Source organism: Ips typographus, linkage group LG10, assembly GCF_016097725.1.
Source record: "Ips typographus isolate SLU linkage group LG10, UJ_Ityp_2.0, whole genome shotgun sequence".
Lineage (NCBI taxonomy): Eukaryota > Metazoa > Arthropoda > Insecta > Coleoptera > Curculionidae > Ips > Ips typographus.
Genome location: NC_138431.1, coordinates 5,731,678 through 5,748,620, shown reverse-complemented (window position 1 = coordinate 5,748,620; position 16,943 = coordinate 5,731,678). Strand labels below are relative to the sequence as shown.

The 16,943-nt window shown below is 39.7% G+C and overlaps 3 protein-coding genes across 3 annotated transcripts in view; all 3 read left to right on the top strand.

Annotated features, from left to right (window-relative positions):
• LOC145734371 (uncharacterized) overlaps positions 1–16,943 on the top strand; it is a 49,947-nt gene that overhangs the window by 5,168 nt on the left and 27,836 nt on the right. The gene's annotated exons all lie outside the window — the stretch shown is intronic.
• LOC145734727 (uncharacterized) lies at positions 4,544–7,016 on the top strand. The gene is made up of 5 exons (XM_081988312.1): positions 4,544–4,684; positions 4,734–5,065; positions 5,451–5,738; positions 5,790–6,387; positions 6,437–7,016. The coding sequence occupies exons 2-5, from the start codon at positions 4,863–4,865 to the stop codon at positions 6,764–6,766; spliced, it is 1,419 nt and encodes a 472-aa protein (XP_081844438.1). The 5' UTR covers positions 4,544–4,684; positions 4,734–4,862; the 3' UTR covers positions 6,767–7,016.
• Positions 7,244–9,918, top strand: LOC145734721 (uncharacterized). Its single transcript, XM_081988300.1, has 2 exons — positions 7,244–7,275; positions 8,393–9,918. The coding sequence occupies exons 1-2, from the start codon at positions 7,259–7,261 to the stop codon at positions 9,864–9,866; spliced, it is 1,491 nt and encodes a 496-aa protein (XP_081844426.1). The 5' UTR covers positions 7,244–7,258; the 3' UTR covers positions 9,867–9,918.

Below are 16,943 nucleotides of genomic sequence, written 5' to 3'. Positions count from 1 at the left end.
CTCTAAAATGGCATAATCAAAGTCACGTGATGCGTCTCTTGATTAAATTTTAAACGGCGTTTTAAAGGTCACGTGACTGTTTTTGACAGATGTCAACTGGCTGAAAATAAAGTAATATACTAAGTGTTCCGTTTGAAAAAACATGACTTTGATACTTTTTCTGCATTTGGGACAACCGGTACATTTTGAAAATATTTAAAAAAAATACTTCCAATCCCAAAATCAAAACTTTGTTGAAATTGAATACTTTAGTCACAATTTTTAGAATTTTTTTCAAGTTTTAGAGTTAAATGAATATGATGGTAGACAGTCTGCAAATCTTGACAAAACCTCCTAAACTTTGTTTCATTTACAGTCTTTTGCTTATTTTTTTTTTTGTCAACACAAGATATTTAATTTTGTCGAGTTAAATGAAAGCATACACTTTCACATTCTGAACTTGGAATAGAAATTGGCACAAATGATCAGTAAGCCATCTTAAATTTTAATTTATTAAGTTACAAATCAATCTATTCTGTAAAACCAAAATAAAGGCAAAAAATGATTATTTTGTAAGATACAGCTTTAAGCTGGATGCAGCTTTAGGATAAGGACGAATTAAGGTAAGTACTTATTATACCATTTCAGAAATCTGTAATCTTCTATAACATCAGTTGTTATCATAATTTTTGTTTTAAGAACTTCTGAGGTTAGGTTAGTATGTTAAATGATGGAGGACTCAATATAGTTTTATAAGAGACTGCTACTAAGAAAGTATTCCTGGAAGTTGATAAAGATAGTAAACTACTAGAAGACTCTGGAAGGAAGTGAGTTTGCACGCAACTTCTAATAGAATTTCGCTATTGATTTTCAGTGGTTCAACAACAAATCTTTGCGGAACGTGCGGACGTATTTTTGACCAATCCTGGCCTCTCGAACGCCATTTGAAATCGCTGAACGTGCAACTGGAGCTGTATTGTCACGTTTGCGACAAGTTTTGGGACGTGGGCGGCAGGAGCTCTTGCACTCACACCGCCCAACTCCATTGCAAGTTCTGTCGCAATCTGATCGATTCAGCCACCCGAAACGACCACGTGTGTTTTCATCAAAACGAAATAGTCACGAAAAAACGAGTACATCACAGTAAAGGCAAACGAAGCTATATTCAATTTTTAAATCACGAAAAACCACATTTAAAACCATTAAATCACTGTAGAAAGTGTAACTTAAAATTCGCAACGGAAAAAGAAAAAGCTTCTCACAAGTATCGCTTTCATAAACGAGTTCCGATTAGTGTTTGCGACATTTGCGGTTTAACCACCAAACACATAGCCAGACATAGGACGGTTCATTTCAACGACAGGCCGTTTCAATGCGAAAAGTGTCCGAAAACTTTTAGAGCCAATCACGGTCTAAAGAAACACATGTTGATACACAGCGATGAAGCTAAACATCAATGCAACGTGTGCGGTAAAGCGTTCAAGTTTAGTTACAATTTAGCGGTACATATGCGCATCCACGATGCTATTAAACCATTCAAATGTCCAATTTGTAATAAACAGTTTACTACCAAACAATGGCGAGATAGGCACAAAGAAACTCATTGAAGTTGTTACATCCTGTAATGTATGACAAAATTTTTAACAAGAAGTTGTTATCTATTGAATTTTGATATATACATTTTTGATTACTCCATATATTTCTGAATAACTTGAAACAGTGTTATCAAATCTAATTTTAGTATTCAAAGTTAATGAAAACCTTCACATATTTGAGAAAGCACTACTTTTTTGTCATGTAGACAGTCAGAGGAATCTTAATTTAAACATGTTGTATATGTAGATTTGATTTAAGATTTTTAAAGAAGTAAATAATGTTTGACTAATGGGTTTTAATAGTCGTTTGCGCGGAAACGAATCCTAATAAAACCAAAGGGCCGTTGTTGTTTCAGAAATGAAAAGAAACCAAGAAGACGAATACAATGCCAAGTATGCAAAAGATGGTTCAGATCGAAACGTTACCTCCAACAGCACCTTGATAATCTGCCCATAAAAGTCTTGTCTAGATGGATGAACGATCCAACGGGCCATTACAACGCCACTCTGTTGAACTACTGCGAATTATGTGGTGTCCAGGTGGTTGAACCTTTTAATATCCACGGTTGTTTCCATACCAAACTGCAGTCCAGAAAACGAAGAGAGTCTGATTTGGCGGTAAAACACGAACAGAGCCTGGAGGAGGAGGATATAGAAGAGTGCATCTACTGTAACGTCCTGGTGCCCACAGCCCGTTTGAACGCGCACGAATCGTGGCATCGGAAATTTGACCAGTCGGTGAAGGATTCGTTGGAGACCAGACCGTTACGGATGCGCAAAGACAACGACGGATTGTGCGCTTATTGCGGCGTGATGAAGCCAGGCAACAAGTTGCGCAGGCACGAGTACGTGGAACACGTCAAACGTTATATGAAGAAAGTGTGTGACGTGTGCGGCATATTCACTTGCCCCACTTACATTAAGGAGCACATGCGCACCCACGACGCCGAACGAGGGTTTAAATGCACCGATTGCGGTAAAGCTTTCTTCAGAAAAAAGGCGCTGTCAAGACACCGATTGGTGCATAGCGACGTGGCTAGGTACATGTGCACGATTTGCGGGAAATCGTTTAAAATCAAGTTCAATTTGCGGGTGCACATGCGTACGCACGACGACGTCAAACCTTTTCCCTGTTCGGTGTGCAAAAAAACTTTTACCACAAAACAGTGGCGCGACAATCACTTGAAAACTCACGGGATCGTTGCCAACAAATGATGTTGCTCAATAAGGTGTTGACTGGAATTAAATAAGTATTCAAGTAAAAATTTATTATTGTCTCACACTTGGTATATCTGCCAGACAAACTGCTGCTTAGATTCTTATATCAATTCAATTTAAACGTTGATTCAATATATCTGTTATAGGAAATCTGCTCACTACCAAACTACCAGTCGTTTTAAATTCAACACTGTTTCCAACAAAATTCGAATCCCATCAATCCGCTTACAACCACCTGAAGATAGTTCGACAATTTGCCCCTTGTGCGGTGTCCTAGTGAGACGCGAGGGGCTGAAACGTCACGAACGCTCCCATCGACGATCGTGCGCCGGCGTTTGTTGCATATGCGGATTTGTTGCCAAAAACATTTACACGCACATGATCACTCACAGGGAGGAGCGACGGTTTGCGTGTCAAACGTGCGGATTGGCTTTCAAGCACAACAAACACCTCACGGTGCACATGTTGGTGCACGAACCAATCGGAAAGTTTCAGTGCGACCGGTGCTCGAAACGCTTCAAAACCGCCTACAATTTGAAAGTGCATCGGAGAAGTCACGAAACGGTAAAACCGTACGGGTGTCAGTATTGTACGAAAACGTTCACCACCAAACAGTCGAGAAATCATCACGAAAAAAGTCATATAAGAAGGACGATTGACAGTTGATGCTACGATCAATAAATTTTACTACATTACAAAGTTTTCTTTAAAATTATTGTCTTTGATATTTGTGATATTTGAATCATCTGTGTAATTACGTTGCAGGAATCACCAATTTGACACCTGTAGGGATAAACGTCAATTTGCCTGCGCGTTCTGTCAGCAAACGTTCCGCAGCCAGAACGCGGTGGTCGCGCATCAACGTCAACGTCACAAAGACGAAACGATCGAGTGCGCGGCGTGTTCGAAACCGGTTGCGTTAGGACGCATGAAAGGTCACATGACCACTCACCGCACGCGCAAACATTATCGCAACGCCATTTCGAAAATATGCAACGTGTGCGGCGCGGCCGTCATGAATCTGTCCAGGCACCTGACCACGCACCGAAACGAGCGCAATTTCGAGTGCGCGCTGTGCGACAAACGGTTCAAGTTGGCGTGGGGAATGAAGAAACATTTGAGGTGTCACGCGGACGAGGCCAGGCACAAGTGCCCGACCTGCGGGAAAGCCTTCAAGCTCGCCTACAATCTCAAAGTGCACGCGCGCACCCACGACAACGTCAAACCGTTCGTCTGTTTGATTTGTCAGAAATCCTTCACCACCAAACAATCCAGAGACGTCCATTTGAAGATACATGACAGGATGTCTTTTGACGGTTGAAATAAACTACTAATAGATTTGACATTTCTTCTTTTTCGAAGTGTCAAATCAAAGTCACATGACTATCCTCTCACCTGATATGTTGTAACTAACTTTTAAATTACATTACATCCATCTTTGTCGGGAGCATGATTCCTTATCATGGAGTTAGATTACAGCTATTACTACTAGTATTGTTTCTAATTTTAGGCAAATTCAGTTTCTTTGCCCCGAATGTGGCAAAAAATTCTTCAAACGAAAATACTTTACTCTTCACGTATCCCGGCATAATCGACGCAAAATGGGCATGTAAGTGTGGTCAGATCGCGTTCCACTTGATAGTGTACAGCTCTTTCAGTAAATTCGCATGCGACACGTGCGGTAATTCTTTCCTGAGCAAGCTAAACCTGGAAATCCACAAGCGCAAAGCACATTTGAACGATTACCGGTACTGCTGTGAGCAATGCGGTAAACGATACGTATGCCACGGTGAATTGAACCAGCACATAAAAACACACACTAAATCTAATTCAAAGTTTCAATGCGAGTTTCCCGGTTGTCAAATGAGTTTTAACAGGAAACCCACTCTCAGGTGCGAATTTTTGTATGCTCTACCATGGGGTCCACATCTAGATTTTTAGGTTCCACGTCAAATCCAAACACTCTGGTGTCACGTACCAGTGCAGTTCGTGTACTAGTGAGTTTCAGCATCCGTACCGTTTGAGGGAGCACGTGCTCAAGCACCACGAAAAGCCCCGGCCAGTGTTTCAATGCGATTTCTGTTCCGTGAAGGTGACTACGAAGATGAGTTTGCGCCACCACATCCGAGTGCACACCGGAGAGAAACCGTTTGCTTGTCAGCACTGCAACCAACTTTTTCGTACCAATATACAACTGAAAACCCACCAAGTGGTGCACACCAAAGAAAAACCGTTCGGATGTTGGTTGTGCCCGAAAAAGTTTACTCAACGAGGTAGTGTAACCGTACACGTACGGAATTGCCATCCTCAGGATTAATGTCCTTTAACTGTTTAGTAATAAGAAATAATATAGTATCACTTAATGATAGTTGTTGTGCAACATCTGGTGACATCTGTACTCAACTCTATGAGTTAGAAAGTACAGAGGGCGTTCCTAAATCTAGGAACAGCACCATCAACACCGATCTGATTGGTTGAAAATGGTGGGAACGCCATCTGTACTTTCTAACTCATAGAGTTGAGTACAGATGTCACCAGATGTTGCACGACAACTATCATTTCTGGCATCCAGTTGACTATACTGGAATGAAGGTTTTGTTCTTAAACAATCACTTAATGAACTGTCAAACGAGAATTGGATATTCATTAACTTTTTAGGGAAATACTAATTATACAAGTGGAGTCTAAGAAAATGGCCTGTATGCATTGCAATAAGGAATTTGTTAGGAAAAGAAACTTGGCAGCACACCAGGCCAGTTTACACACGAAAGCGTTTCGATTCAAATGTCAGCAATGTGATACAGGTTTTTACAATCGCGCATGTTTGAACAGGCACACTGCAACCGTTCACGACAAAATACATCCCTTCCAGTGCGACGTGTGCCTGAAAAAATTCCAAACTAAATCCTATTTATCAACGCACATGAACAAGCACACACCAGACGGGTAAAACAAAGAATAGAAAGTTTTATTTTTTATTGTCAGATTGCGTTCCAGATCACCAAAATATCAATGTTCAAACTGCGACAACGCGTACACTTATCCAGAGACGATGCGCAGACACGAATTGCGCTGCAAAGGATTGACGGTACAACTAAAATGCGAAACATGCCAGCAAACTGTAGATAGTTCATTAATGAGGGCGCACGTGCGCACTAAACACAATCAAGTCCAACAACAATGTCCTGAATGCGGAAAACGTTTTAAAACTAACTGGTATTTGAAAAAACATTTGGCTGCGGTGCATAGGGGCGAAGGTAAATTACCCTGCGACATTTGCGGTAAAATGTGCTCGAGTAAAATATCCGTCGATCTGCACAAAAGAGCAATCCACACTAATGAGTACTCAGTTTTTTGCGATGTGTGCGGAAAAGGTTTCGTCGCTATGCACAGTCTTAAGAAGCATTTAAAAACCACGCATCGAACTGACGATGATGAACCGATCGAAACGTTTCCATGTCCTATAACAGGCTGTTTAAAGTCTTATCGAAGTAAAGCGTCGTTAAAGTGGCACTTGCCCACTCACAACGATCAGAAACCGCTCCATCCTTGTCCTCACTGTGATAAAGTGTTGCATCATCCCATTTCTTTAAAGGTGAATTTGTTATACATTTAGTTCGCGCTTTACTTAAAGTACTTTTAAGGTGCATATTAGATCTAGTCACGTGGACGCCCAGAAAAAGTACCAGTGCAATGTGTGCAATAAAGAGCTGCGATCCGCCACTAGTTTGAGGGACCACGTGCGCATCCACACGGGGGAAAAACCGTTTTTATGTCACTATTGCCGTAAAGCGTTTATGACCAGAAAACTGTTGAGATGTCATTTGGTGGTCCATACCAAGGAACGACCGTATTTATGTCCAATATGTCAGAAAGGGTTTACTCAGTACGGCTCGGTTAAAGTACATTTTGCTAGGGCTCATCCTGATGAACCATGGGAAGGAATGAAAAAAACCTCAAATGTTTATCCATAACTTGTATTTTATACTTTGTAGCGTAATATGCTCTATTACGTTACGTTACCAAGAATTAAGAAACTATTACCACTTAACAGTTAATATCATTGAAAAACAGATGCAAAACCAAAACTTTTGTTGTGCAGCGTTTGGCAACGCCGCTCACAAGCGCGCAACACTGCCAACCCTTGACAGCAATGACAGTGACGGAGGAAACGTCAAACGTTCCATCCTTAACCTCAAAAATGAAAATATATATTTATATTTACCTTCATGGTTTGTTATAAAGCCTTATTTTTCGCAAATTAGTTTAACAACTAGCCCCAAGTTTGCTTCCTGTTTTGTGCCATTAGTTTGTAGGGTCAAACGGACAGTTTTTTTTGGGAATAGTTTGAAATGGGAGAGCCTAAGCTTATCACCATCCAGTATGATGTATCCTTTTTATTATAAACCTTTTTTTGGATTTAAATTAATTGTCTGTACTGTGGGATTGTTTAAAATACGCAGTACATGCAAGTCAGTCAAAGGTAAGTGTTGTTTTTACCAATTATGTTACATTACTAACCGAGTGTTATCGTTAGGGCTAACTTATGTGTATCCTTTTTGATTGAAAACTAGAGCCATAAATATGCGAAGGATACAAAATTAGAAAGCAAATGAACAGTGCCACTTATGCAGAAAACATTTTTCACTCACTTTTTACGAGTACAACAATTTTGTTGTTTGAAATAGTACGTCCTAGTTTTAACACCTAAAAATGTACCTACAAATGACAGGAAATAATATAGACTTGTCAAACAGTGACCAATTTGCAAAATCATATATTTTCTGACCAATTTATGGACATGTTCAGCCCTGCAAAGTGAAGGTTTTATTGTAGGCAGCTTCTCCAGTTTGAAAACGTTTAGAAATGCCTGTAACTGGATTGGTTACCCCAAATATTAGATTGAAAATGGTAAATAACTTAATGGTATATTTATTGGGTCAAAATATTGATTTACCACAACTTACCTAAGGGGGTCAAAGTTATTTCTTTAAAATAGTATTTTTCAAATAACTTCTGAAATTATGAATTTAGTGCCCTTTGAGGGTGACAAATTTGATTATCAACTCAGTTTTAAGCCAGATTGTGGTAAATAATTTGCTTTAGTGACAACTGGAATCCGAATATCTGTTCACCAATATGTTCTAAACAAAAACGGTATACCTTGTTGGTATCCCTAAGATCAATAGTTTTCGAGTTATTTGCAATTAAAGTATTCTGTGGGATGCATGTATGTAATTGGATTATTTTACAATTACTTATGGGACACTCTGTATATAGGATATTTGCAAATCAGTTTGGCACCTCTTAAAGGTCTCCAATTTTCGTCATATTTTGGCTTTCTAGCTCTTGGTGCATAGAATGTCCGACACCTAGAATATAGTAGATTAAATAAAATTCTACTCTACTTATATCACACCCCAGTGTAGATGTTCCAGAATTTGCAATTCACTGGTCACTTTATCTAAGAAAAAATTATTAAAAATTATAATTAAAATGATAGTGCCATCCATATATGGAAGTTTCATTAAATCTCATAATCTTTGAAGAGTGGTTTTGATGTATTATAAATGTACGTTATATTATTGTAATATTTCCAGAAGTACACCTTTGAAAAGTGGAACACCAAAACCTGACATAGACGATTCCAGATCGGATTTGGTGACAAAATTTTACTGCAACAAATGCGGAAAGTTTTTCACCACCTTTGCCAAACTGCACAAACACATGTTTGAGGTCAGAAACATTAATCATCGCTTTCGGTGTTCCTGTTGTGAATACATTGTGGGTCGTAACTTAGTGGATCTCATTCTGCATACGAAACGGTTTTGTTCAAGGGAAGATTTCAAGGTTTACGAAGAACGTAATGCAGCCAAATACCCCAACGAAATGCGTTATTATTGTGAGCGTTGCTGCAAAGGAGTGGATCAGCTCTCTGAATTACTGAAACACTATTTGGAACACAAAAACCAGCAGTTGCAGTGTGATTTGTGTTCTAAGAAAGTTTCCAGTGTGATCGAACTGTTAATTCATTATAGACTTCACACTATTGTGGGTAACATTCGGTTGCCTTGCAAACTTTGCCCTTTGGTGTTTAATGCTTCAACTCCCTACAAGTTGCACTGCTATTCCGTGCACTCGTTGCTGTTTAACATCCCGTTTGAATGTAATTTGTGTCGGGAAGTTATTTTTGATGATGAAGAAACATTCCTTAGTCACGTGCAAGGACATACAGTTACCATACCGCGTTTACCTAAACAAGACGCAAAACTCACGTGTGAGTTTTGCGCTAAAATTTTCAAAGATTCTGCTGCCTTTAGGGCACACAAAACATCAATGCATTACTCGATCAGTAACGAAACCCGTAAATGTCCCCAGTGTAACACGCACATACAAACATCAATGATATCAGCCCACTTGCAGCATCATTTGAAAGAAAAGTTTGCCAATTTGCCTAAAAACAGTCACAAAAGATGGGAGAAGGTTAAAAATGGAGATTCTGCGCCAAAAGGCAAAAATATGCAAAACAGAGTTGTACAACCAGTAAAGACAACTAATTCAGTACTAGCAAATTTTCCAGTACAATCTATGGATCATTCATCACTCGAGCTGGAGTGTCATCAATGTAGCAAGACTTTCTTATCAATGTTAGCATTCGATGACCACCAAAAGTGTCACATGTTGGAGAAGATGTTGGAAGAGTCAAAGAGTGATTTTTACCAAAGTTCGATTGTTGCCAATAATTCCAAGTACAGAGTGGTCAGATCAGAAGAGGAGAACACCGTACAGAGTGTTTATAATTCTGAACCTGATGTTGAAAATGTGTCGGGAATAATGAAGGATGAAGAGTCTTACTTGGATCATGTGGATTATTCTCAGCGTGAGCTTTACCACGACTGGTATGGGAATACCACGTCGAAATCAGATCAAGAACGTGATCGTTCTCGTTCAGATAGACGACGTAGATCGCGTTCTCCTGTAAACAGATTCAGAAGGCGTTATTCACGTTCTCCTATAGACCGAACAAGACGACAATCTAGAGACACTTACCGCGATAGAAAACGTCAGCATTGAGCTAACCTAAAGTAGCAATTTAAAGTTTAAATACAAAGGATTTTGTTAATTGTATATGTCTCTTATTTAAATCATTTAAATGTATCATTGTGACTCATTAGAAATGATGGGACTAGGGAGCAGACAGAAGTTAAATAGACCTGGGGCTTATTCTTGAAAGCAAGTGTTGATAGAATGTGACAGAAGAAGTTGACAATGATCAGGTTCCTGTCACATTCTACTTCTTCTTCTTTAAGTGCCATCTCCTCTCAGAAGGTTGGCAATCATCATGGCTATTCTCACTTTCGATGCTGCAGCTCTAAACAACTCAGTGGAACTACACTTATACCATCCTCTCAGGTTATTCAACCAAGAGATACGTCTTCTTCCCCTGTATCTTTCCCTGCATAATGTTCTGCAACAATACATATTTATCTCCCTGCATCTACAGGTCTTGATAATTCCCTTCCCTCGTTTCAAGAATACGCACCAAATAGACTAGATAGATTTTAAGAACAGTCTTCAGATTGGAATGCATTGCAGACCGTTTTACCTGAAGTTTTTCAGTTATTATATTATCAGAAACTAATTTTGTAAATTTTTAGGAACGATTTGATTATCGATAAGGAACAGTTGGATATTTCGGCAGACGAGGGACCGATCGAGCAGTACGAGTGCGGAATTTGTTCCAGTATATTTTCCACCAAAAACGATTTCATTAAAAAACACTTAAACTTGTACGCAAAAAAACTGACCTGCTGCAAATGTAATAAAACGTTTAGCGAAGCAGACGATTTGTACGATCACCACGAAGTGCACAAGCTAGATTACGACATTTTGTACGAGGAACAGCAGAGTTCGGAAGGTGAAGAGTTGATTGTTATGAAGGCAGGTCAGCATTTGGTGGAGGTGCGTCAACCAGACGGCACTGATATGGTGTACATCATGGACGAGTCGGATCAAAATTTGGATGACGTCTTCCCTGATGAAGAAATTATCGAAGAAGAAGAAGAAGAAGAGGAAAGTGCTTTGGAGAAAATTAAAAAACAAAAGAAAAAGAAGTTGTTAAAACCTGGCCAACTGGTTAACATGGAGCACGGATATGTACAATCCGAGACTGGCGCGAAGCGCCAGTATCCCAGCCCTAAACCACGTGCTACTCCTCTGCGCAGACGACACCAAGTTCCTGACTTTTCCGCCACCGAGTACATAGTGATGGAACCGAACGAAGAACTGACCGACATTCACTACAAATGTCAACGATGCGAACAGTTGTTTATCAATAAATTTGGCTTTTTCCGTCACATCGAAAAGGGCAAGTGTTACGTAAACGGTTGCGACGTGTGCTCTTGTTCCTTCCCGTCAAACAGCGCTTTTCGCGAACACTACCTGCTCGAGCACCCAGATAGGGCCATCTGTCACTTCTGTTTCCGCACGTTCATGTACGAGAAAAACGTCAAAGAACACGTGATGCGCCATCTGGATCAGTTTAGGCACAAGTGCGATCAGTGCAATAAGGGTTTCTACACGGTGAGAGAGTATCGGAACCACTACAGAAATCGTCACATGGGAGTGAGGCACACTTGCGAGGTGTGCGGAAGGAGTTTTGCTGACGAGTACTATTTCAGAAAACATCGGGATACTCACAAGAAAGTTAAAAAACCCACGGAAACTGTTAGGCTCATTGAGGTTACTGAGATGGATGAGTAACACTTTTATTCACAAAATTAGTTAGTTAGGTTATAAGTTCTCCCTGTAAGTGGGAAGGTTTTTGAGTAGTGTTTGTGTAAGCTTGCTGTAATACAAGATTTACTTAACTTATATTGTGTTTCCATCTAATTTTGTATTCTTTTCCATCTCCTCAGAGTAAAATTCTAATATAACTTTTTTTTGTAGGTTTAACCGTATGAATTTATTTGAAAAAGCAGACTTTCTAAAAACACACTTTTCCAAAGAGTGCCGAATAATACTTACTGACTTTACGAAAACCCAAGTGCAAAACCCTAAAACAACAGACAGACGTCAAAAACGTTATAGTTGCTACGTTTGTTTCGAGAAGTTTTTGAGCAGTCGAGAATTGGAGGCGCACAAATTGGTCCATCAAGACGAGAACGAGGAAGAGGAGAAGACTAGCAAAAGCAAGGAAGCTCCGGTGGAAAGTAACTACAAGTGTATCACTTGTGATGCAAATTTTCTTGATCAATTGGAAGTGAAAGCGCACGTGCACACTCAGTATCGGTGCAAGTATTTTTGTAAACGTTGCGCCCGATTTTTCAACACTAAAGGTGGTTTTATAGTACACCTAATCCAGCACAGCATGGATAATACCGTGAAATTGTCGTACAGATGTGAAAAGTGTTCATCCACGTTCGATGACTGTTACAAGCTGAAACGTCACTACGTAACAGTTCATAGTAATAAGTCAGAGAGAGAGAAAAAAACTGAAAAGCCTGTGAATACGGTATCCCTGTCGGATCCAGCCAATCCGATAACCGGAATTATTCCCATCTTCGATTGTGACGTGTGCTATGACGTGTTTGCCTCCAAAAAAGCGTTGGAAAAACATAAATCTTTGCACAATATGCTGGATAAAAAAGAAGCAGCGGAAGCTTCTATATGTATAGAAGACGATGAAGAAAGCACCGAGTCCACCAAGGAATTTAACAAAATTGAAACAACCAGTCAGATCACTCAAATGTTGGGCGGGAAAGTACCAACTTCCAATTTGCTTTACCCGAATCAAACAACACAACCATCAACTTCCACTAGTTACATGCTTCATTCAATTCAAACCAATCAACCAACTCCGGCCACATCAACAGCACCACCACCACTAATACTAAACCCCACACTGCCTTCTCATTCAGTTCAACAGTCTATGGTGAATATATCCACTTTGGATCCGTCAAAAACGTATTACGTGGTCCTTCCGAACGCTAAAGAAGTCAAATCCCAGAACCCTCAATCAGTGGGAATGATCCCAGCTACTCTAGTACCCAAACTGACTAAACCACCAACCACCACTACTACCGACAGTTTCGTCATGCCGGTGATTACTAGTTTCGGTACGGTCACCGAAGATGTCACTAAAAAACCTACCAGCCAATACGAGAGTGAATACGCCAAGTTTTTAACCCACAACACCAAAAAGGTTAAAAAGCCCCAAGAAGACAGGGCAGTTAATGACGTAGAAATCATCACCATAGTGGATCCGGAACCGGCACTTGGATCTTCCAACCATCAGGAATCGTCCCAGCCTTTAGTTCCAACAAAACAGAAAATCTTCGTGAAGAAATTCGCGCAAGTCTCCCAAAATGACGACGTTATCGTAGATTCTAAAGTTGATTGCGCTTTTTGCGGTAAGAGTTTGAACAACTCTGCCGCTTATCGGGAACATTTTGCTTCCCACCATTTGTAATTTACTTCAAATACACTGTTTTTGTATTAAGTTTTCTTGTTCAGAAGAGTTTAGTGTGCTAGAGTAAAATTGGTGCAGTCATGGAAGGATTTCAGCAAGGTGAAATCATCCACAAAAATATATAAAATTAATAAATATTCTTTCTAGGAGAGCTCAAATTAAGTACAGAATTATGAAAAAAGGCGAACCTGAAGACAGTATGGAAGAGGAATGTAACTTCAAGTTTCGCGATCACCACAACCAATTGGTAGTGATTCCAAAAAACGAATGGGGTTATCACTGTTGTTACTGTGTGAGAAAATTCACGAAACGTTTCGACTTAAAGCAGCACATCGTCAGCCACTTGTTGAGATCCAACAATCTGGCCTATTTATACATTTGTGAGCCGTGTGACAAAACATTTCGTGGGGAAAAGGCTTTGTTTCGTCATCGAAGAAAGATGCATGGCACTCTCAATACTTTCTTGTGTCAAGCGTGCGGTCAGGTTTTCAAAAGTCAACTATTGTGTCGACGGCATCATTGCAGCAATGGTAAGTTGATCAATTAAAGTGTTGTTCATCTTTTAAGTTCGTTTTAAGTGTTTCCGGTCAAAAAGCCGGAGGAACCGATTGTAATGCCCGTGATCACCAGTTTTGGAACGGTGACCGATGATACTGAAAGCAAGAAACGAACTGACCCGACTACGGGCTATGAAAGTGAGTATGCCAAGTTTTTGGCGGTGGCTCAAAAAGACGCCAAAAGGCATCAACTCAGAGGTTCCACAGACGAAAAGCACGTAAAACGAATACGGAAAACGAAAGCAAACAAAAAAGTTGTTGTGAGTGAGAACGATGATTCTTCTTCTGTGTTGGAGACAGAACCAGAGACACTTTCTGTCTCGACTCCTTCCACGTCCGGTTGTAACAAAGTTAAACCGAAGATTTGTGTTAAAGAATTTGCTCATTTTAGTGGGTAAACTGGAGGTTTTTAATAAAAATTTTGAACATAACCAGCGTATCTAATGACTGGGTGTTTTGGTTGCTTACATTATTGGTAGGACAGGGTGTCCCATTTTAAACGGTCCCCCCTTTATCTTTTCTGTTTATGATTTTAGAAAGTCCCAAAAAAGTGTGACAGACTAAAGTTATGTTTTTTTTTTTAATGGAACACCCTGTTTATTATTCAACTGTTGAATAGAGATTTCAACGATGTATGGTTTGTTGGAACTTTTCGATTGCTTTGGTAATCCAGTCGGTTTTTATTAATTCTAATTACTTCATGTGTAATAACTTGATTTAATGGAATTTTTGGAAACCTCGAAATGTTCTCTACAATTTTATTTCTAATGACTTTTACTGTCACTTGTCAAATAACCTAGTTATTATTAGCTGATATATACCTTATTGGTTTTGAATTAACGGTCAACTTTGACGCCCTCTAGCGGCCAAACGTTTAACTCGATCACTTGATTTAATAGTATTTTTGGAAACCTCGGAATGTTCTCTACAATTTTATTTCTAATCACTTTTACTGTCACTTGTCAAATAACCGAGTTATTGACGTTTAACCAGAGTGTTGCGCAGTTGGTTGGTTTTGAATTAACGGTCAACTTTGACGCCCTCTAGCGGCCAAACGGTGAACTCGATCACCTGATTTACCGCCATTTGCACCGTCGTACTTTAAGCATAGAAGTTAAGTGTGGCTTAGAGTGTGACTTTTTTCACCTGTACTGTCACAGTCTGACCCGCGCTTAAATTAAGCTCGGTTTACAAAACGACGGTGCAAATGGGGGTTAATGGTATTTTTGGAAACCTCGGATTGTTTTTTAAAACATCACTTTTACTGTCACTTGTCAAATAACCCAGTTATTAGATGATTGGTTTTGAATTAACGGTCAAGTTTGACGCCCTCTAGCGGCCGAACGGTGAACTCGATCACTTGCTTTAATAGCATTTTTGGAAACCTTGGAATATCCGCTACAATTTTATTTCTAATCACTTTTACTGTCACTTGTCAGATAACCGAGTTATTGACGTTTAAACCGAGTGCTGCGCAGCTTATTGGTTTTGAATTAACGGTCAAATTTGACGCCCTCTAGCGACCAAACGGTTAACTCGATCACTTGATTTAATAGCATTTTTGGAAACCTTGAAATATCCGCTACAATTTTATTTCTAATCACTTTTACTGTCACTTGTCAAATAACCGAGTTATTGACGTTTAACCAGAGTGTTGCGCAGTTGGTTGGTTTTGAATTAACGGTCAACTTTGACGCCCTCTAGCGGCCAAACGGTGAACTCGATCACTTGATTTAATAGCATTTTTAGAAACCTTGAAATATCCGCTACAATTTTATTTCTAATCACTTTTACTGTCACTTGTCATATAACCGAGTTATTGACGTTTAACCAGAGTGTTGCGCAGTTGGTTGGTTTTGAATTAACGGTCAACTTTGACGCCCTCTAGCGGCCAAACGGTGAACTCGATCACTTGATTTAATAGCATTTTTAGAAACCTTGAAATATCCGCTACAATTTTATTTCTAATCACTTTTACTGTCACTTGTCATATAACCGAGTTATTGATGTTTAAATCGAGTGTTGCGCAGCTGATTGGTTTTGAATTAACGGTCAACTTTGACGCCCTCTAGCGGCCGAACGGTGAACTCGATCACTTGATTTAATAGCATTTTTGGAAACCTTGAAATATCCGCTACAATTTTATTTCTAATCACTTTTACTGTCACTTGTCAAATAACCGAGTTATTGACGTTTAACCAGAGTGTTGCGCAGCTGATTGGTTTTGAATTAACGGTCACAGGGTGGTTTGAAAAATTTACTTTTTCTCATTTTTTAAGAAGAGTATTACAGATAAATCCAACAAACCGTATATCGTTGAAATCGTCTCGATGTGCCCTATTCAACAGTTGAATAATATACAGGGTGTTCTATTTAAAAAAACCTAAGTTTAGTCTGTCACACAATTTAAGTAGTTTGCGTTCGAATATTTAGAACAAATTCTACAACTTTTGAATAAACATTTTTATCTCTAAAATCATAAAGGGGGGGCCATTTATAATGAGACACCCTGTACTAAACAGTGTATTTTGTAGGTTAGGGATGGACAAAAAGTACAAAATGCTGAATAAAGTCAAATCCCAAAATCAGACAGAGGATTCAGCATCTTTTCAGTTCGTAGATGGCCAGACGGTTACCGTGTTGAAATCGGAAGAAGGTTATCAATGTCCGTACTGTTCGAAACCGTTCCAGCAACGGTGCAAACTGAAAAACCACCTGATCGTTCACAGTTCCGTTCGTCCGTGGCAGTGTCCAGTTTGCCAGAAAACCTTTAAACACAAAAGAGTTTTGGACTATCACGAGCGCACGGTTCACGGACAACCGGAGAATTTCCCGTGCGATATTTGCGGTAAAATTTTCAGCAACAAACGAAATTGCGTGGTCCATCGAAACCGACACTCCAAACAGTATCGAGTAAAGTGCGAGGTGTGCGGCAAAGCGTTTTTGGGAGAGTTCAGCCTGAAAAAACACATGATAGTGCACAGCGACGAGCGTCCTCTACAGTGCACCGCGTGCGGTAAAACCTTCAAACACCAAAGGGTGTTGGATTATCATTTTAAAACTTTGCACGGTGAGGAGGAGTTGGTGAAACTGCCTTGTGATTTGTGCGACAAAATGTTCACG